The sequence below is a fragment of the Theobroma cacao genome, chromosome 1, assembly GCF_000208745.1.
Source record: "Theobroma cacao cultivar B97-61/B2 chromosome 1, Criollo_cocoa_genome_V2, whole genome shotgun sequence".
NCBI lineage: Eukaryota > Viridiplantae > Streptophyta > Magnoliopsida > Malvales > Malvaceae > Theobroma > Theobroma cacao.
Window position 1 is genome coordinate 30,843,788 of NC_030850.1, and position 21,362 is coordinate 30,865,149.

Sequence of the window (21,362 nt, forward strand, 5' to 3'; positions counted from 1 at the left end):
AGAGAAAAATGTGTTAGCTTTGGTCGGAAGAGAAGTCCTTGAATGAATTATGAAAGCCTTATATATAGTGCCAAAAGTGATGGTTTCAAGAAAAGCCTTTAATGCATGTAATGAACGACATTATTAAAAAGAATTTTAATGTTTGGTAACCATTACTGAGAATTATCAAAAGTGAGGAAGACCTCTTAACTACCTCTATATCTGAGTCACCAAGCCAAAACTCTTTGAAACATTTCAAGATAAAAGTAACTCATAAATCCTGCCACTTATTCTGAGTTAATTTCATTGCTATCAGTGTGCAGTGGTTGTTCCATTTATCTTAATTGTTATGCGTGAAGGATGCTCCACTTATTCTAGTTGTTTTGTGTGAAGTAATACTTCACTTGTTTTAATTGTTTTACGTAAAATAGTGTTTCACTTGTAATAGTTGTTCTCATTGTTCTTTGTATAATATTATGTAGTAAAGCAATTTTTTAGAGAATAGATGTTAACCAAAATCAAGTATCTACAGTCCTCATTGTAAAAAAAAAAAGTCTTACATAAGAATTTTGTTAGTTTAGGCTTGGGTTAAATGTAATGCATGCAATCAACTAGGCCATGTTGAAAAAGTCTATAAAAACAAACATGGGTTGCTAGAAAAATCTTCCTCTGCAATTGAGAAAGTTGAAACTGTAAAAGAACAGCTTTTTGTGGCAACATATGGTCATGCTTTTGATGATTCAAAATGGCTACTTGATAGTGGTTGTTCGAATCATTTAACACCAAATTCAACATTGTTTTCTGACTTGGACATTCATCATCACGCTAGAGTCAAAATAGGAAATAATGTTTACTTATAAGCAAGAGGGAAAGGGATGGTTGAGATTCAAACATCATTAGGGCTCTTAAAATTGAATGAGTCGACCTTTGTTGATGTTACCTATCAGCTTGGAAAACAAACTAGAAAGTCCTTTCCCATTGTAAGTTCTAGTATAGCTAAGAATAAGCTCAGCTAATTCATACTGATGTTGTTGGTCCCATGAGTGTTGATTCCTTAAGCGGCAGCAAGTACTTTGTGTGTTTCATTAATGATTATAGCAGGATGGCTTGGATATATTTTTTGAAATTCAAGTCTGAATTCTTTAATGTCTTTGTCAAATTCAACACCAAAGTTGAAAATGAAGTTAACAGAAAAATTAAGACTTTGTGTTCTAACAATGGTGGTGAGTGTAGAATTCACCATTTATCTGGAAGATCATGGAATTCATCACCAGTTAACTATATCTTATTCTCCTTAATAGAATGGGTTTTATGAAAGGAAAAACAAAACTATTCTTGAAATAGTGAGATGTCTGTTGTTTGAAAAAGATTTGCCAAAGAGATTTTAGGCAAAGGTAGTTAGTACTATTGTATACTTGTTGAATCTTTTACCAACTCGAGCCTTATTAGGAATGACAGCTTATGAGGCATGGCCTGGAATAAAACCAACAGTTGATCATTTAAAAATATTTTGGTGTTTATGTTATCATCTAACACTAGAAAGCTTAAGAGGCAAACTTAAGCATAAGTGTTAACCTAGTATTTTCATTGGCTATAGCTCTCAATCAAAAGGATATAAAGTATATTTAGTTGAATGTGAGAAGATTGTGGTCTGTAAAAACAATGTGTTTGATGAAAGTTCAAAGTGGAATTAATCTCTATAACAACCAATTAACTTTGATTTTCTTCCCAGTAATGAAAAAATCGATACAAATCAACAGAACTTGGTTAAGATTGAGTCTAATGAAGATAATGTTGATGACTTTCATGTTATGGGCACTTGTTTAGTACAAGAAGTTTATGACAGAAGTCTAATAGCCTCTGTAGAACCAAATTCATACAATAAAGCTTCAGAATTTGTAGAATGGAGATCAGCAATGCAGGAAGAATTGGATATGATTAACAAGAATCATACATGGTCACTTTGTTAGCTTTATTCTGGTTTTAAAATGACAAAATTAATTGATTTAAATGTGCTTTGAAAATATTTTTAAACTTGAAAAAAATCCTCAAGAGTTTTGAAGTTGATTTTGCATAGAAAAATATTTTAAGATAACTCAAACTTTAAATCCCAACCTTAAGAATCAATCTTTTGATTGAAAAGAATTGATTCACAATTGAATGGAAAGCAAAATTTATTCTTTTATTATAGGAAGAATCGATTCTGAAAAAAGATTAAGTCAATTCTTGGAAGATAGAAGTTTTAGGATTTGAAAAATATCGACACCTCAAAGAATAAGGTTTGATTCTGAAAGAACAAAATGCAGAAAGAAGAATTCAAGCATGAAAGAATCGATTCTCCTTGAAGTAATCATCGGTTCAAAGTGAGAATCAAAGATCACAAGTCTGAAGACAAATAATTGATTCTTAAGGAAAAAGATATCGGTTCTTGAAGCACCAACGACAAAAATAAAAAACTTGGCAAAGAAGAAAGAGATGGTACATATGGATAAGATTGGAGCGCCAAAGATCAAATTCAAATTCAAATTTTAGCATCAGACCACAGTGAAGAACCTATACATTGGAATAAAGGAATCGATTCTACAAAAGTGTAAAAGTGTGACCCTTGAACCAAGTTGAGGAAGAACCAACCTCTCTAGAAGGAAGAATCAATTCTGTAGAAACAAAAAGTTTTAGATTTTGAAAAATATCATGAAGAACCGAAAACTCAAGATCAAAGAATTGATTCTCCATATACGACAAAAATGTGCAAGTTGGCTAGAACATACGAAAATAATTTTGAAATATACTCCAACAAGTATATTCTTCAATGCCTATAAATACCTAATGAAATAGCCTCTGAAAGCAACGATTTGAACGATTAGAACAATTTTGAAGGGTAGAGAAGAGAAGGAAAACAAGAAAGAGAGCCTAAAGTAGAAAAATCTTTCCTTTAAAGAAAATCAAGTTCACATTTTTATCTTTTAGCTAGAGTTTCTTAAGCCGAAACTTCACTTCACTATTCATCATTCTTGGGAAAGCTCTCTCTTTTTTCTACTCAAATTCCTTACCAACCTTATTAGAAGTTTTGAGCTAGAGATTTTTTTTAAGAATCCACTATTGTATTAGGTTATACCTCCTAGAAAAGGTATTAGTAATGTTATGCCTCCGAGCAAAAGGTAGAGAGGTTGTGCTTGATCTTTAAAAGGTATTTTGATTGTAAAGGTTGTGCTTGATCCCTAACAGGCATTTTGATTGTAAAGGTTGTACTTGATCTTAAAAAGGCAGTGACTTTGGTTGAGGTTGTATTTGATCCTTGAAAAGGCATTTGGTTGTAAAGGTTATGTTTGATTCTGTGTTAAAAGGAAAGTTGATAGTGGTTTCAAACTCCTTGTGCTATCAAAAGAAAAAACGTAGGTATCAAAAGCCGAAAATCTATAAAAACTTGGTTGAGTTCTCTTTAATTTTTTACACTTTACTTGCTTAGCTTATACTCTGTTTTTATAGCTCTGTTCTTTATACTTGAGCTACATTGAAATTTGGAAAAGGAGGAATTTTTATTTGATAAATAATTCACCCACATTTTTTGTTACTTTACTTTAAGCTTATTTATTTAACACACTTGTTGATAGACCTGCAAATCAATATGTTATTAGAGTAAACTGAGCCTTCAAGAAGAAATAATCCTGATAGTACTTTGAACAAATGCAAGGCTCGACTTGTAGTTAAGGGTTTATCACAGTTGCCTGGTGCCAATTATAAGGAGACATTTGCTCCAGTTGCTCAATATGATACTATTCAATTGTTACTTGCCTTAGTTGTTGGATTTATATGGCAATTGTTTCACTTAGATGTGAAATAGTATGCCTTTCTCAATGTTACACTTCAAGAAGAACTCTATGTTAAGTAACCTGAGGGATTTCAAACCAAATCAGATTCCAACAAAGTCTACCAATTACACAAGGCTTTATATGGCTTGAAATAAGCCCTTCGTTCATGGTATCGTAAAATTGATGCTTATTTGTTGAAGCAAGGATTTGTAAAATGTCCCAATGAAGCAACCTTTTATGTTTGCAAGGTTAAAGGTGAGACTCAGTTAATTATTTCATTGAATGTTGATGATTTGTTGGTGACAGGCAAGGATGACAATGCTGTACATGAATTCAAGTCAAAGACGATAAAGCACTTTAATATGTTTGACCTTGGTTCTTAATTTTTGAAAGGATGTCTGACCTTGGTTTGATGAGTTATTTCCTTGGAATACAAATTTGCCATATTGATAGAGGCATTTTTGAATATCAAAGAAATTATGTAAAAGAACTCTTGGAAAAGTTTCACATGATTGATTGTAATTCAATTGCTACTCCTTTTGTTGTGAGTCAAAAGATTTTTGCTAATGAAGGTTGTCCATTGAAGGATACTACTATTTTCAAAAGTTTAATTGGAAGCTTATTATGTATCTGCTCCACTTGAACGGAGTTAATGTATTCAGTGAGCCTATTGTCAAGATTCATGCAACAACCTACTGATGTTCATCTCACGGTAGCAAAACATATCCTTAGATACTTGAAAGGCAGTTTGAGTTATGGAATTTATTTTTTGCAAAATGAAGAAGCTAACGTTGATTGGATGTTCTAATAGTGACCAGGCATGGAGCATGGAGGATTCCAAAAGCACTTTTGGATATATTTTCTCCTTTGACAATAGTGTTTTTTCTTAAAACTCTCACAAGCAGGCGATTGTAGCACAATTAACTGCAGAAGCAAAATATGTTGCAGTCAATGTGTCATGACCCGAAACTCCCCTCTAGCCAGTGACAACCACCGTGGTGCCCCGATGGGAAATCATCTCCTGGAATGCCAACCGGAACTCCGTAAGGCTTAATATCAGTTTCTCATTTCCCCCGATGAGTAACCGTTGCCAAATATTATGTTTCAAATGATTTTGAGCTATTTCCAACTTAAAACAGATAAATTAAAAAATTTTGTCTCACATGGGCATTTTGGTCATTTTTCATTAAAAATTTTGAAACCAGTTAAAAATGTAGTAAACAAGTACCAATCGTATAATTCACAATTAAAAATAAGTTTAGGCATCTAAACCCTTTATTTAAAATGAAATTATAATTATTTGAATATAATAAAAAGATAAAACAAAATATTCAATAAAATATTTTATTTTCTTATAAACAGTAATTTTGGAGTTATGCGTAAATACTTTTTGTAACGTAAAAACAAAATAAATTCATTTATACTGTAACGCAATAAACTAGAGTATTTAAATTAATTTAATTTTACAATATCAAGAGGGCCCATAATAACCAAAATTAAAGAAGCTATGAACCTACAATTTGGAAGATGCAATTCAATGGAAATCCCCGATGGAACCAGTTATCTATAGCCTACTCTAATCCTGAAATGGGTGCAAAGGAGGGTGGTGAGATTATAAAATCCCAATGAGTAAACAAACATTATTTAAATCAGCTAAAGCCGAGTAAAAGGGGACAATTAAAATATCTCATCATTTTTAAGTATTTCACAATTTGAAAATTTATCCCAACCCATGCAAACGGTTGTATTTCATTTAATTTCTTATTAAGGCTTATGACTTCCATAAACATTTGGCTCATGCCATCAAATAGTACTTGATGACACCTTGATCAGAGGCGTACACTCTAGCTCGCTAAGGTTGTTAAAATTTTGTATACACGTAAAACATATTTTTAATTTGAAAAACATAGTCATTCCTTGGCGTTAGCGAAGTTCATCATCACGAGGTGGTTCGGCGTGACGTGAACTCTGTCCATATCTTAGGAGATACCCTACGCGCCTTTCCGACCGAGGTACATATATATATCCGGATTCTGTGCCCCTCTAATAGGCTGGTCCACAGAATCCGCCAATTACAGTAAGCTAAACCCACAATACAATAAAATTCAATAACATGATATGACAATTATTGTAATTCACAGCCTTTCAAGGCTAAATACATATTTCATACATTTCAACACAAATATCAATTCAGTCATTCATGCAAATATTGTCATAAGCCATTCGATTTCAAATCATAAATTTACAATGTAACAAGTGGTCTCCAATTACTCTATTTTTCAAAATCATTATTTGATTTCAAGACAATTTATAAAATCCTTTCATGTAAATACATTTTGTTTGTAAAACACAAAGATTTACCATTTAAACTCATGTTCATAAAATTTCACCAAAATCTAAAACATACTTTAGATAATAAAAATGATTGTAAGGTCACTCACAGTACTAGGAGTTCGATATACTCCTATTCCCGATCTTCGAGCACAATCTCTCTACCCTTGTTAGAGGGCTCACCACTTATACATCATACGTGACACGAATTTCAATAAATTGTGTCAATTTATCATAAACTATTTCAGGCTCTCTAAATCTAAATGAATGCATGCGATGGGATGCAAAATGTCTGATTAATCACTTAAATGTGATATTCGACCTAAGTCACACTATACTTAGTCTAATCGGCTAAAATCTCCAATTTAACTCCAAATCAATTCTTCTCACTTTCTATACTCCAATTATACCTAAATTACCTCAGTGACTGTGAATGAGATTCAATTTATCAGTCTCAAGTTAATAAACACACATATCTACACATTAGGTAAAAATTCAGATTTTCACACCAAAATTTCCCATTTAATTTCTAGCCTCACCAAACATCAAATATCACCCAAATATAATGAAATATCATCAATTTCAGCCACAATATCCTCCCTAGAAAATTGGGCCAATAATGGTGATGGGGGAAAATGAATTCTTTTCTTATTGTTTTGTTTCTAAATATGTTAAACTAACTAAAAACACTAACATAACTTCAAATCAAATCAATCTAACTTCATTCTCTCTCCATACCCATTTGGGCAGCCATGAATTCACCATGAAAACATGAAATTTAACCATGAAAAATAAGGAGAAAAGCATGGGAAAGGTAGATCACAAGTCAAAATCAAGAAATTTTACCTTCGATTGCTTGATTCCTTGAAATCCCACACTTTTTCTTTAATTTTCCCACCTAGGTTTCTTGTTTTTCTTTTCCTCTCTTTGTTCTTGCTATGGCCAGCCACATGAAGAGAAAATAAGCTGATTTTTGCTGCTTTTAAAGCTAAACAAAAAAATGGATATTAACTTGACACATGTCACCATCCCATTGGTCCATTTTTAATTTCTTAACTATTAAGCTTTCTCTCTCCACCACTTAAATTCCTTCAATTATCCATGATAATATTGGATAAAATTCATGTGCTGGGTAAGTGTTGGGTGTGTAAAATTACAAGTTTACTCCTGAGGTGGTAAAATTACTATTTTACCCCTATGCTTTGAAAATACCGAGATTACAATTTTTTCACTTATCAACCTTAAATTATACTCCAATGAGTCAAATGTGATCAATCTTGATCAAAAACTTCTTTCAATATTCCAATTTTATCCTCATATGGCAAAATTACCATTTTACCCCTAGATAGTGAAAATTTTGATTTGACTCCAAATTAATCCTCGAACTCCAAATCACCATATTAAACCATTCTGGGACTTTAATATTCTTAATTTCATCTTAAATTCTCTATTTGATCTAGTTCGAGGCTTAAATCAACTTTGTTGTACCTCTAGGTACAATACCGACTTTTGTCGATTTTTTTTTTTTGGGACTCTCCTAGCATGCAAACATGCTATCCACCACATGTATGTCATGATAAATATTTTATAGATTCAGGTTCGACATCTTCTCCCCCACTTGAATCAACCATATGATCCTTCTTCATGATTGATTTCGACATCCGACTAAATATTAATATTTTAATATCATTTTGTTAATAAAATATTATTTTATTCTAAAAATTTTATCTTATCTCTTTGATTCCCAAAGTTCCTTATTATGCCTCAATTCGCATCCGACTAACTTTATTTATCACCATATCAAAGTATGGGGCATTTCACAATGCAACTATGAATCAAGCCATATGATTGAGGAAAGTCTTAAATAATGATTTGACTTTTACACAAGATTCAGTTACTGATTTGTTTGTTGATAATAAATCAGTAATTACAATTACTAAAAATTTTGTGTTTTAATGGGAAAACTAAGCATATAAGAGTAAAATTTCATGCAATTAGAGATGCTGAAAGGAATGAAGATATTGTTATTTAGCACAAAGCTGGCCCTTAGGTGAAGCCACCCAAGCAAGGGCTTTAGGCCCCCAATTTGGGAAGGTCTCAAATTTGGAGAGGCTTTATAATTTTATAATAATTATAATATAATTAATTATATTAAAAATATATAAAAATTAAAAAATATATAAAAGTAAAAAATAATTAATAAAATTATATGTTCTCTCACTTTTCTAATTATGTGCCTAATAAATCTCAATTTTCTATCATTTCCTTATTTCTACAATGCTATTAATTCTCAACTATATTCTCTTATTTCCAATCAACTAACAGTCATATGTATTTAATCATTTCCAACAGCTATTTTTTTCTCACTTATTTCTCTTATTTCTGATCAACTCATTTAATAATTTTCAACAACTTTGTTTTTCCTATATACAAAACCAATTATTTTTTTAGTTTTCTATATAGCGGTAAAAAGTTGAAGTCATTAGATGATAATAGTTTCAAAGAATATTGCCTTAATCTTGAATGTTCCTTAAAATATAATAACTATTCTGATATTTATGGTTTAAATTTATTTTCAGAGTTAAAAATTTTAAAAGAAATTATACAAGAAGAAAACAGTCCAATTGACATACTTAATCATATAAGAAGACTCGATTATTTTCCAAATGCATATATTGCTTTTAGAATAATATTAACAATTCCAGTAAGTGTTGCTTTAGGAGAAAGAAGTTTTTCAAAACTAAAATTAATAAATCTTATTTAAGATAACAATGTTTTAAGAAAGATTAAATGGATTAGTTATATTATCAATTGAAAAATAAATATTAGAAGAACTTAATTATAAAAGTTTAATTAAAAATTTTACATCTCAAAAAGTTAAAAAAATAAAATTTTAATAATTTTTTTTTAATTTCAATAAAAAAATCTTATTTGAATATTTTGCCTCAGACTTTTAAACTTATTGAACCGCCTCTGATTCAGCACTACAATTTTGATGATCAATTAGCTGACATTATCACCAAAACTCTTCCAAGGCCGAGGTTTAAATACCTAAGAAGCAAGCTGAATATTGATGATGCAAGTATTACGGAGGAGTGTTGAAGTAATACTTGCCTTAAATAACACGTATTTTGACTTTGATGTCAGTTTGCTTCATTGTACTTGAAACAGTAAATGCAAGCTGTCATGCGCATGATGTGTTAGCTTGCATGTTTGAGTTAATTTTGCGTTAAACACTTGTCTGATGCTTTTAACAAGTGTTTAACATTTATGTCTCATATTTAAGTGTTGTATTTACTGCTGATGTTATGATGAGAATGCAACTTTGTTTCCATCGACTCTGTTTCTAACTTTTATCCCTGTTCTGTGTTCCATAATACAGTTTCTTTTTTTTTTTTTTTTCCTCTTGTTTCATATCAACCTGTCATTGTTTCCCTTTGAACTAATAATAGTAGCTCAGTTCAAGCATTAAATTTCTGACTTTCAACATCTTGCCCTTTATTGAGTTTGAAGAGAATATAAACATGTTAGGAATGTTAAATTGGTTATGACCTAAATATGAGCTCAATTTCAAGTCATTTTTTCAGAAAGTTGAACTTGAAGTGTCTTTGGAGATCAATTAAAATCAGAGCAACTTTTAAGGCCTAGTGCCAGCTTTTGGGGAAAGAGCAAGTAGTTGCAGATGCGCCAATGAACATAATGCTTCCCCACATGCTTTCCATATGCGAAAAGACATCATATCTCAGTAACACATCTACATAGCTCTCAGAGGTGATGTTACCCCTGTTTGTCATTCACAGAGCATTACAAGCAGATGCCCTGCACAGCCTGCTTCTCGCATCCGGTTCCTTAATGGGACCAAACAACAATGAAGTGCAAGGGCCTTAATTTCAGTTCCCACTTCATTCACCCACGCAACATCAAAGGGCATTAATTTTGTCACAGATCAGACTAATGGATGCTCTGTCAACACAATATTCACTCCCAGATTTTCATTTCATATCCTCTCCTCATCTTGCCCCTGAATTCCACCCCTCTCACCCTCCAGAATCACATCTTTAGTACTATTTTTTTTTCTAATAATAGTTCTATGATATTATCATTACAAATCAAGCCAAAATAATATAAAAAATGAAAATTACATATCAAAAAAACCAAAGATTCCTCAAAACCCATCCGCATTTTTCAATAATTGAGGAAGAACACATGGTCGACAAGCTGTCCTGTTCAACTCCAAGGAAGAGGTTATTCAACCTTCCCAGTGTATCATTGATTGAGGAACTCAAAACTCCTCCTTTTGAGGAATTATTGAAGTTGTTTTGCGAAGCAAAATCTTCGAAACTAGCGAATGGAGATGTGAAACATATTTTCGCGGCATATAAAGCAACCCAATCCCTAAAAGTCCACGGAGTTCCTCCAAGGATGCAAGAAATTCAAACATATACTAAAATAGATTTACTTCTCTGGAAAAAATAATTGAAGAGAATTATAACATTTTTTCAACCCAAAATAAGAAAAACTGCAAATTTGAGATCAAATTGAAAAACAGGAAAGTGGGTACAGATTCTCTACTCTATTTTATCTAAAAGGATTTTAAAAATGGAATGTGATTGGGATTTTAGAAAAGGAAAAAAAAAAAAAAAGAAGCAACAAGGACATCCTTGGTCAGGAGCAACAATTTGAAACTAGCTTGGCTAAATAATTTCATCTTTGCTTAAATTATCTAATTAGTCTTTATCCTTAAAAAAAAATGTGAATTTACTCTTGTGCAATAATTTTCTCTAAATTGGGTTTATCTACTTTTTCAATTTATTAATTTCAATCTCTAACTCTAATCCCTTTAAATTTTTACAATTAAATATATTGACATAGTATTTTTTGCAGATGTAACATTGACTAAGTGCTAATATGATAAATGACAATTGTTGACAAGAAACATAAAAATAAAAAAATCTTTTTTTTTAATGGTAATAACAACATATTTAATATTTTAATGGTAAAATATAAAACAGTAACATTATCACCATAATGCAATTCATTGCTATTGTCACAAAATATTACACAAAAATAATAAAATTTTTCTCGTTGACTTGTAAAATGTTTTGCATTTAAATTTCATTTCCAATTTTTCAAACAGGTATAAATCCTTGAGATTCCTAGTTTCTAGTTCAAAATATTATTCGCTTCATACGCGTCTATGCTTTAATTTTGCAACACAATCACAAATGTCAACCGAGTTTAATTAATTAATCTAGTTCTAACACACAGCTAACAGGTTAGATACGTTGTCTTTGCTATTATGGAAAACTGTAACAACACTATTTTGAAGAGAAATTTTGGTGCGAAAATATCAAAGGAGGAAGGAACCATGGCATTTCTTTTGCTTGCCTTGTAACTTTACAAAATTTGCACCACTACAGAAACTTAAATTGGTGCATAAAACTAGAGCAGGAGCTCTTCTTTGTGGCCAAACAAAAAACTAGAGCAGGAGCTCGCTTTAGTCATAATAATACAACGAATCTTGAGCGTGGCTCTATCCCAACTTTACAAAATGTGCACCAGTATAGGGAGAAAATTTGGTGCATAAATTAATAGTTTAGGTTTGTCATTGCCACTCCAGTGCCCTCAACTCAAACAGCGCCAGCCGATTGCAAGCAGCCACACATGAAGCATTCCATACTCCCGGGACAATAAATTTGCTCAGGCTTTTGCATTATTTGAAACCTTGTCAAATATGGGATTTTCTATTAATTCCTTAGCAGAAGGCCGTCGAACTGGATCCTGGTCCACCATGACCTGATGACATTACAAGACTATCAGATGAAATAAACAGAGCTCTAGCTACCCTACCTCTGTGAGAGACTATAATCAATCTAGTCAACATGGTCCAGCTAAGGATGAATCAAAAGAGATAAACTGTTGTTTCAGCAATTTACTTTATCCTGTATATGGTTTCAAATTTGTATGGAACCTATGTGATCGGATTACAATTGTAAAGCTAATCTTAAATCCTGTATCCTTACATACGTTCTAATCTGATGAATAAACTAGATATACTTCCCTCCATTAACTTTATTGTACTATCAGAAAATCAGAGCATCTTTTTCTAACATGCTCTTCCTCATTATTGAAAACCAATCAAAAGAATGGCCTAATACTGAATGCCAGCCATAGGACATGCTCCACATGAATTGCTTTCAAAGATTTACTCAAAAATCTGAACAGCAGCATCATGTTTCAGTTTGAATCAAAACAAATGTTAGTTTTAGTGCAAAGTTAAAAACGAGAATCGGAAGAATTTAAACAGAACATCTTCATCAGAAAGTATTTTTGCCTTGCATTTTTTAAATTTATGACCACTGGCATATCTGAAGGAAAATGAGCACTAATGATCTTCACAGATGCTTTTTATGCAGCCAGAAAAAACAGAAATATCTACTTATACTTAAAGAAAGGGTTGAGCACAATTTAGAAAGAACAGAATGCATGATACCTTGAGTAAATTTTGAAATTGTATGGAATGCCCAGGAAGCAGTGGCAGCTTTCCTTCTCTAAGAAACTGACGTCCTGATTCTTGCAAAGGTGAACCCCTGATGAGCTCATAAATAGTAACTCCCAAAGAGAAGACATCAACCTTGTCAAGATGATCATAGTTCTCATTTAGGATTTCTTGAGGCATGTAACGTGCATCGCCCTCTTCAATTGGCAAGCTCTTATTTAGGAGAGTTGCACATCCAAAATCACCAAGTTTATAAACACCATTCTTGACATATATGTTATCAGGTTTTACATCCAAATGAGCTATTCCTCTTTCATGTATACACTGCAATGCCTTTGCAATCTGCACAATTTTTGACATCAGAGATGGAATATAATGATAGGAACAAAGAACTTACTAACTTTGAAGGTGCTAGATGCACATGCATTCAAAAGCACAAATTGCTAAGTATAAGGGGAAATAATGCAAGAGGGTAAGTGGGAACTATTGTTTAGTGCACGTATTAGCAGCAGTTACAAAGGTTTAGAGGCGCTGGTCCTCGCAGAAACTGGAAATTAGATTTATTCTCTTAATAACCATGAAGAATGAGAAACAACACTATAAAATTCTCATCATTTTCATTGATACTTATTTGATGTTACTTCATAACTGGGTAATTCAAACCAGCCAAGTTAATAAAGTGGAATGACACTGTTTCATTTTACAAAACATTATCCTCCCCCCCCCCCTCCCCCCTGGTGCAATGCTAACCTGAAGCAAGGCTCTCAGCACTTCTGCTTCTGTGAACAACTGCAAAGATGTATTTCTGGACAAGCTGTAATCACAAAGCTCCATTTGAATGTAGAGTTGCTCATTTTCAAACCAAGAAGAGTAATATCCAACAATGTTTTCATGAGACCCTGCAAAGGCAGAAAAGTAGAACCATTAGAAAGATTGCTTTAGTGTCAAAGATTGAAGTAAAGTTACAACTAAATCTTCTCTTAAATTACAAAAAAGAAAGTAAACACAAATGTATACCTAATGCTGCCAAAGCTTGAACTTCCATTAAGGCTTTCCTCCTGCAAAATGATAACATTATTTTATAGCTACATTTTCTTACCAATTAGCAAAAGAATATATATATTCTGAAAACTACCTCTCAGTGTCTTGGTGCAACTGCCGTGTGGTATGTTTGACAGCATACAAGCAACCATCAATTCTCTTTAAAACTTTGAAAACACGACTGAAGTTCCCAGTACCAATTTGCTGGAAAGCAAGGCAAGAAGAAAGAGATTGTACAAGAACCAGAAGGTTAGATTTTTAATATTGGAACTGATGATTCGAACTAAGTTTGGAAACTCAAGGAATATAGATAGAGACCTCAATCTCATGAAAATCTGTATGATAGCGTGAAAGACCATCTCCACCAATAATTGCAGGGAAAAAACCTGCGAGGATATGTTATTTAGTCCTCTTAGGTAAAGAAATTTAGAATGTGAAGTGCACTAACCTTTCTCCAAACGGGTAGGGAAAATGGAAATGGAAGTTTCAACAATATCATAAATGTGAATGTTTCTGTGAAAACTAGTCTTATACCTGCACACTTTGATCTTTGATTTCCCAAAGGATCCGTGTCCATTTCTGAGGCATCCTTTAGGTATGGGTTTTTAATGCAGGGAGGTGGCATAACCCGACACCTTAGAGCAACAGCAGATTGGGAAACATAATTTTTAGTCTTCTGTACTCCAGGAATGACTGTTTTTTCTAGGTTGACTTCATCCACATCAAAGTTGTCTTTGGCAAGTTCCACTATTTGTTGAGAGCCAGATAATATAGGACTGAGGGGATTTACCTGGATACCATCTTAGAAAAGCATGGACATTCAATTGCAAAAGGGTTGACAAAAAACACTTTTGCACTTGCAATTTACACACACACACATATATATATATACTTATATATGTGTATATGTATGTATATGTGTGTGTGTGTGTGTGTGTGTGTGTGTCTATGTATGTATAAACATATAAAGAGAAAATGCTTATGTCTAAAATTTGTGACTTGAATTTAATACTATGCGCTAAGAGATCAATGAGCAATGATAAACGGTAGAACTTTCAAGAACAGCAAAATGCTTAGAAAAAAGAGGGAAACTAAAACAATTATCCCAAATGTTCCATTCATAATGGATTCCACACAAAAACAATGAGTAATTTCTATTAGCAATATCCTGAATCATGTTTGGACTCGCAACAAAGTTTCCCATCTCCATTGAACTTCAGGCCAGAGATATGACAACATTTCTAATTTTCACCATGCTATATCTTCATACAGAAGATTGTGGTTTGGGTCATTAAACATGTCCAGTGTCCTTAATCCAGGATGGATCCAATTTGAAAGCAAATGCTCTTTGTCCAGGTTTCAATTTCCACAATGAATATGCAAAATTTTGTATCACGAGAGAAATTAGAACTAATTAGCTTCCTAATAGAAGTACAGAACCCCTCACCATTGACAATTTACCTCCACCATTACATGAATTAATTGTCCTAAATCCTAACAACCTTGGACATCACAGTTTATCTGTACTATTCACTTTTAACTAATGAAAGTCTAAATTAAACATCTCTTTCGAATGCAGCTTCATGCTACTACTTTTTGAAAGTAAACTAGAAACAAAAAGGTAAAGCAGAAATATTAAGATCATAACTTTTCAACAAATACAATCCGTCTAATAATCTAGTTCACACCAATTACTTGTGTCTTACCTTGTCGAGGTCTCTTGCTTTTGAGAGTATGCAGCTTCTCCGGCGACTTAGGGCAAGGAATGTTGTCCTGTGGAATTGATTAATTGAAGAGGCAATTAGAAAAGAAATGCGATTTCAAAAGCCAAAGCAGAAAAAATTACCAGATTCTACATCATTGACAAACTATTAACAATTACCTTGTTGCAATCAAAGCCGTTCATCAAGTTCTGATTATCAGGGGTGATATAATCAGGAGTGCTGCATCCATCATCCAAAATGTGAAGAAACAAGAAATCAAATAAATATAATAACAAACAATAATAACGACGCACCAGAGAGAGAGAGAGAGAGAGAGAGAGAGGAGAGAAGATTGACCAGAAGAAGTCTTGACTGAGAATGAAATCTTTGTCGTCGGCGGCGTCGAGGTCTAGAGCGGAAGCGGAAGTGGAAGGATCATCGGGTTCTGAATCTAGAAGGTTCCTGGCGAAGAGAGAGGATGAGTTGGCGGAAGATGATTGGTGATGGTGGAGCTGAACCTGCAAGAGCCTCCCTAATGTCCCTTTCATTTTCCCACTCTCTCTCCTCCTATTAGTACCCCGCTTCACCACTTTCCTCTTCATCAACCAACCCAAACACGCCCCAATTTCTCTCTGTATACTCTGCGCTCTTGTAGATATATAAATGGATTTCCATATTATTTTTCCTTTTTTTTTTCCTATTACCTTTTGGTGGGGGGAGAAAAGATGGAGAAAAAGATTTAAAATTGCGCGGGCAGTTGCATTATTGGTTGGCGGAATCGAGAGTAATGGGGACTATTGTAAGATCATCAAATCTTTGAATCTGAACCGTACATAAGGATCTGACTGATTGGATTCTTTTTTTAGAAAGTTTGACAGCAGTGGATTTCCTTAGGGAATAGGGCGCTTTCGTTGCGTTCCACGTAAGCTTTCCTCCTTTTGGTGGGAAATCGCGCAGTAAGGCCATAATTTTAGTGTTACTTTTGGGCCTTAAACCCAAAACCCCTTTTTCAAGAAGAAAAAAAACAGGCACCTTTATCAAAAACAAAAAAAATTCTAAACTGCACTCGACGGAGCTCCGGTACAACAAATGTGGCGGCGAAACAGATTTCAGGTAAAATCTGAAAAACTGCCTCGTCTTTTTTATGGTATTTAATTCTTTTCCTGTCATCAGTTATTCACCACTGGTTTGCTTTTAGGAAAATTCGGATTCTGATCAGAGCATTTCCGGTAATTGTTATCAATTTTTTTTTTCTTTATATATTGAGGATCAGTAGATTGGTTTGTGATCCATTATTCGGCAGACGAGGAGGATTTCATCGATGATTTTCGAGAAAATTGTGTTTCCTTAGGAAAAGAGAAAGAGAAAGAGGTCGTTGCTCTACTTACTACTTTATGTAAATGTTGAATTTTTTATTATTTGATTTTGATTCTATTTTTGTGCATCAACAGGAAGGATTACAACTTCAATCAAGACTGGAAACACTTAAAGGTATCTACTTTCCAGTTAATTTCTTTCTTCTTTTTGGTCTGTTTTAAATTTGAGTCGTAGCAATTCTTTTTGTTAAACAGTTTGGTGTATTAATTACATGTTTTTTTAATTCTGTATTAGAAAAATGTGATAACAACCAGTCGTATAATGAGGAACTTTCGAGCTGTTATCTTGAAGAGGATGTTGAAGTGCCTGACTCCCCCGATGAGGGTGACTGCTTCTTCTCTAGGAAGACATTTACACGAGTTTCCAATGAGGAACTTATCTCTGATGGCGAGGTAATCAGTAAAGTTTTACATAATTAACTTTTTCTTGTGGATTATCTAGCTTTCTAACGATGGTATCTGCTTGCTTTACTTCATAACCATCGAGGTTAGGCATTACACTTCTTTTCTTGTCCTTGTTGCAAGTTATTATAGTTTAGGTTTGTTTTGGACAGGAGAAGGTTATGTGCTCAAAATTTTCCACTGCTTCTGGTGCTAAAAGATCTGATAATAGCTATGAAATTGGGGGGCAAGATGGGGGAAATGTGTGGTCTATTGTAACTAAAGAAGCTGAGTCACTGATCCAGTGGGACAAAAATGTTTCAGGTTTTTTGTCTCCTTCTATTTGCTCCTAAGCAGACAAATCTTGTAAAGGTCTTCTTTCTTGCTTCAAGGGTTACTTTCTGCTAATGCATTATCTTGCCAGACTCATGTGCCTTCCAACATAATTTTGCCATTTGCATTGTCCTTCAGTCAGCTCATGTTTCCATTTAAAGGGGAAAAGGACAAGGAATGAAAGAAGCAAGAGAATATTTTGAGAGATCTGAGGCCTTATGAAATTACTATATCATTATTTTAATTCAGTTTTATCCAAGTGGTAACATAGGTTGATTTACATACAGATATGCTTTTGCACCAAAAAGTACATGGTAATAGCTAGACCTGTTGCTAACTGAATATCACTGAGGGAGTTAATTGTGCCACGAGTGCAGTTTCTAAACTCTTTCACATAACCAAGTTATTATGGGGCTATATCTGGCCTTTGAAAGATGTTCCTTTTTTTAGTCTAATATGGCAACCCGGTTTTGTGCTTTGCAGGTGCCAAAAGCAAAATGAGGCCTAGATTTTCTTTTGGCTCCCAACCACATAAAGGAATTTCATGGCCTGCTCTTTCAAGTAATGATAATGATGTGTCAACTAAGGCTGATGAAGTGCCTGGAAAATTGAAGGCCAGTGATCATGGATCTGTCGATCATTCAATACCTGAGCTTCTTGAAGATATCCATGGAAAAGAGGAAAAGCAGTTAGAGATTGTTTCTCCTGATGTAGAAGTTTCTGGTCATGGATTTATTGAGCATTCAATGGCTGAGCTTTTAGATGAGCTTCAGGACAATACCAGTCTGCTAAGAGGGAATTCTAAAATGGTATTCCCATTTTGTTCTCATTGTTTTTGAGCTATAAGCTTTTCTCTTTCTGTTGTTGCTGCTTGTTCTTAATCATGTATTTCGCAGGGTTGCAGAGCAAGAGGGAAAAGGATACAAGCTGCTCTCAAAAGAAGTATATGTTCACTGGGTGATAGAAGCATAGAAAGTGAAGACCTGCACGAGCTGTTCAGTGGTGGATCATCAAGCAATGACGAGGTATTTACATGCCTGTGGTAGCTTGGTCATAGCTTTTTCTTGAAATTATGAAGTGAATTTTCTTGCGTTGACATGGTTAAGCAGGATGATTACCAAAATCTAGAACTTGCTATTCCTGAGATGAAGAAGCCAACTATTTCAGATAAGTTTCAGGAAGTGTTAGGCGCCACCTCCTTGAGTGATGAAGGGGCCTTTTTCGCTAGACCCAGAGCGTTCAGGTAAATAATCTGGCTAGAACTATCCTATTATGTGCATTGCAGATGTTGGAAAAGTGAATTATACGTGAGTTGTTTATCCTCCCAAAATTTGCAGCACTGGACTATTTGGGAAGTTGCAGCAGGTCATGCAGCGTGAAAAGGAGACAGATACACTTTTTCTGAAGAAATTGCAGAATGGAGCTAGCCTAAAAAGTAAAGCCATGTAAATGTTTACCTTTCCCCTTTAGAACATTTGGAGCAAAATTGACTCACAAAGACTGTCAGATGAGCAACTATCCAAAAATAGGTTGTGTATTTGTTTTACACATTTCTTACAGTCCCTGTCTTTGTTCTATTTCTCCTCAGATGAACCAAGCTGCATCACTGTGAAAATCGTGTCAAGATATTTGGATGCAAAGCTGACAGTCTGTCATTGCTCTTTTGTCAAGATCATAGAGGTTTTGAAATCTGAAAGAAGTTTAAGTTGCTGGACTTCCCACTCTATCGGAACCAAAATTGAAACTGAAGTTATATGTCTGTTTCTGCAGGGATTTTGGCAGCAAGAGAGCCCCAAAATATTGGAAAATGAAGGACAAAAGGGAACAGTTATTTTCAATCAACGAATATGCGGCAATGTTGACCTTGAAATTGGAAACTTGATTTGCATTCACCCCCCATGGTATGCACACTGAACTTTAAACCTTAGGACAAGGTTAATTCTCAGACGAAATTGGTGTTTTGTATAATTAATATTAAAGATATGCATGCCTTGGCTTTATTTTTTTCCATAAATCTGATCCTAGCAGATCTCTGCCACTTTTTAGTTGCCTGAATCAATATAAGTAACAAATAATTGTAAAGACCTGAGAAAAATTATTTATTTTATGACAGGAAGGAAGTTGATATCATGGGTCAAGGTGAGAACATTATTTTATCTACATATTTCTCCGAAATAGCTAGTTTGGGCCTGTCCGGGAGGAAATGAATGTTTACTTCATTCTTTGGCGTCTTGGACAAGGTCACATGATCGCTAGAAATGATCAAAGAGCCATGTAAAAAGTCCTATTTCATCTGAATATTGATTTGTTATTTTCATTAGGTTGTAACTAGTAACATTCTCCTAGAATTTTTGTAACATGCACCAGGAAGTTCTGGTAGAACATTATAGAATTCGTAGTGCAAAACGGAAGTTTCTTGTTAACTAATTTTTAGTTCCTAAACAATGAATAAAAATCAAATTCTCATTTTCCCTTCATTTTTCTTTCTGGCATCGTGTACCTTTTGACCCCTTTTAGATAAGGCAGTGTAGCAGGACGTGTGTGTGTGTGTGCGTTTTACAGGGTTTAGTATCCCATATTACGAGTCCCTGTATAGCTCAAGCAATAAAAATCTTTTGTTTGACATTGTAGTACATTAAATCTTAAAAGCAGTGCCACTTGTAATTAGCAACCAGCTTTGTTCATGGTCAATTTTGTCATTGCAAGCTGATAATGTGTTTTATGTTTTATTTCAAATGCAAACTACTGCTTTCCCTCTTTGTTGCTTCTGGAGCAGTGCTCATGGCCTGGACTCTTGAAGCTGTCTGACTTATTCAGACGTTGACTTTTATTGGGATAACAACTTCCACGTTGACTTCCTCAATCAAGCAATGATCAGAAAACGAAGTTTCTCTTCATCTTCGAAGTCAATCTCTATACCTTCTATAAAATCTACTGGCTTCATCATCACCTACATTGACATTCCCTGATCTCCACTGTCTCAATCTCTCCCTTTCTCAATTCCCAAATCACCCTAAAACGATTAATTCTACCTGATAATTTTGGAAGGGGAAATGGAGCGACTGAGACCCTTGGAAATAACCATAATCTCTGCAAAAGGCCTCAAAAAGGTGAAGCACCTCTCCAAAATGGACGTGTATGTGGTCGTCAAAATTTCAGCAGACCCCAGCACTGAGCAGAAAACACCATTGCACAAGGACGGCGGCACCAGCCCCAAGTGGAACCATCCCATGCAGTTCACCATCAACGAAACCCTCGCTCAAACAATTAGTCTGGTCATCACCTTCAAGCTCATATGTTGCCGCACCTTTCGTGGTGACAAAGAGATTGTGAAGCCCAAGTTTCCGTCAAGGAACTCCTTGACAATGCCGGTAACAGCAACTCTACTAAGTACGTTACGTACCCGGTTAAGAAACCTTGCGGCAAGCCGAAAGGTGTGCTGAACTTTTTATTCAGGTTTGGGGAGAAAACCCTAAGCGCAGTCACTGCATATCCTGTGGGTGGAACAGCAATGAATTATCCACCGTACCCTCAGCCACATAATGCAGCTGTGCCAGCTTACCCACCAGTCGGTTATCCGCCTGTAGGGTTTCAACAGCCGGTTCAGGAAGGATACAAGCCAGCGTCGGCACCACCTGCGGGGTTTCCTCCTATGGGGCCTGCAGGATCATATCCTCCACCACCGGCAGGATATCCGCCGGTGGGGCCAGGATACGGATACCCGCCGGCTGTTCAGCCCGAGAGAAAGAATGAGAATGGTGATGGATTAGCGTTGGGAGCTGCAGCATTGTTAGGAGGATTGCTTGGTGGGATTTTGCTAGGAGATATGGTGGCTGATGCAGCCGCTGATTGTGACCCATATGCGAATGCTGCTGATTACATATAAACTCTTTCTTTCTTTCTTGTTTTA

The 21,362-nt window shown here is 34.6% G+C and overlaps 2 protein-coding genes, 1 long non-coding RNA gene and 1 pseudogene across 7 annotated transcripts; 2 read left to right on the forward strand and 2 right to left on the reverse strand.

Annotated features, from left to right (window-relative positions):
- Window positions 5,187–7,003, reverse strand: LOC108662078. The gene is made up of 2 exons (XR_001927858.1): window positions 6,966–7,003; window positions 5,187–5,370 (listed from the first exon to the last, which is right to left on the reverse strand). It is a non-coding gene; the product is annotated as an uncharacterized LOC108662078 (long non-coding RNA).
- On the reverse strand, window positions 11,468–16,048 carry LOC18613510 (wee1-like protein kinase). Its single transcript, XM_007050779.2, has 10 exons — window positions 15,720–16,048; window positions 15,542–15,602; window positions 15,366–15,432; window positions 14,194–14,460; window positions 13,978–14,045; window positions 13,754–13,863; window positions 13,636–13,676; window positions 13,369–13,517; window positions 12,613–12,960; window positions 11,468–11,915 (listed from the first exon to the last, which is right to left on the reverse strand). The coding sequence occupies exons 1-10, from the start codon at window positions 15,962–15,964 to the stop codon at window positions 11,820–11,822; spliced, it is 1,452 nt and encodes a 483-aa protein (XP_007050841.2). The 5' UTR covers window positions 15,965–16,048; the 3' UTR covers window positions 11,468–11,819.
- Window positions 16,358–20,319, forward strand: LOC18613511. 5 transcript variants are annotated; one of them, XM_018114307.1, is made up of 14 exons: window positions 16,363–16,475; window positions 16,561–16,591; window positions 16,666–16,733; window positions 16,814–16,853; window positions 16,974–17,131; window positions 17,293–17,443; window positions 17,936–18,261; window positions 18,349–18,477; window positions 18,562–18,695; window positions 18,790–18,887; window positions 19,041–19,132; window positions 19,223–19,353; window positions 19,566–19,591; window positions 20,229–20,319. In XM_018114307.1, exons 1-14 carry the CDS (start codon window positions 16,452–16,454, stop codon window positions 20,258–20,260), a joined length of 1,440 nt encoding a protein of 479 aa, XP_017969796.1. In that variant the 5' UTR covers window positions 16,363–16,451; the 3' UTR covers window positions 20,261–20,319. The 5 variants fall into 5 exon arrangements, with proteins under 5 accessions (XP_017969797.1, XP_017969796.1, XP_007050843.2 ...); XM_007050781.2 differs by lacking the exon at window positions 20,229–20,319 and having other exon boundaries at window positions 19,566–20,222; XM_018114306.1 differs by lacking the exon at window positions 20,229–20,319 and having other exon boundaries at window positions 17,296–17,443; window positions 19,566–20,222.
- Window positions 20,483–21,362, forward strand: LOC18613512 (annotated as a pseudogene).

What these genes read in the sequence shown, in the direction of transcription:
- LOC18613511 (XM_007050781.2), top strand. Translation starts at nt 16,452, where the DNA reads ATGTGGCGGCGAAACAGATTTCAG. An exon ending in GGCGGCGAAACAGATTTCAG is followed by an intron (nt 16,476 to 16,560) that starts GTAAAATCTGAA and finishes GTTTGCTTTTAG; the next exon opens with GAAAATTCGGATTCTGATCA. An exon ending in GATCATCAAGCAATGACGAG is followed by an intron (nt 18,478 to 18,561) that starts GTATTTACATGC and finishes ATGGTTAAGCAG; the next exon opens with GATGATTACCAAAATCTAGA.
- LOC18613510 (XM_007050779.2), bottom strand. Translation starts at nt 15,964, where the DNA reads ATGAAGAGGAAAGTGGTGAAGCGGGGTACTAATAGGAGGAGAGAGAGT. An exon ending in TGCTGAGAGCCTTGCTTCAG is followed by an intron (nt 12,961 to 13,368) that starts GTTAGCATTGCA and finishes AAAATTGTGCAG; the next exon opens with ATTGCAAAGGCATTGCAGTG. An exon ending in AATTTCAAAATTTACTCAAG is followed by an intron (nt 11,916 to 12,612) that starts GTATCATGCATT and finishes TAATGTCATCAG; the next exon opens with GTCATGGTGGACCAGGATCC.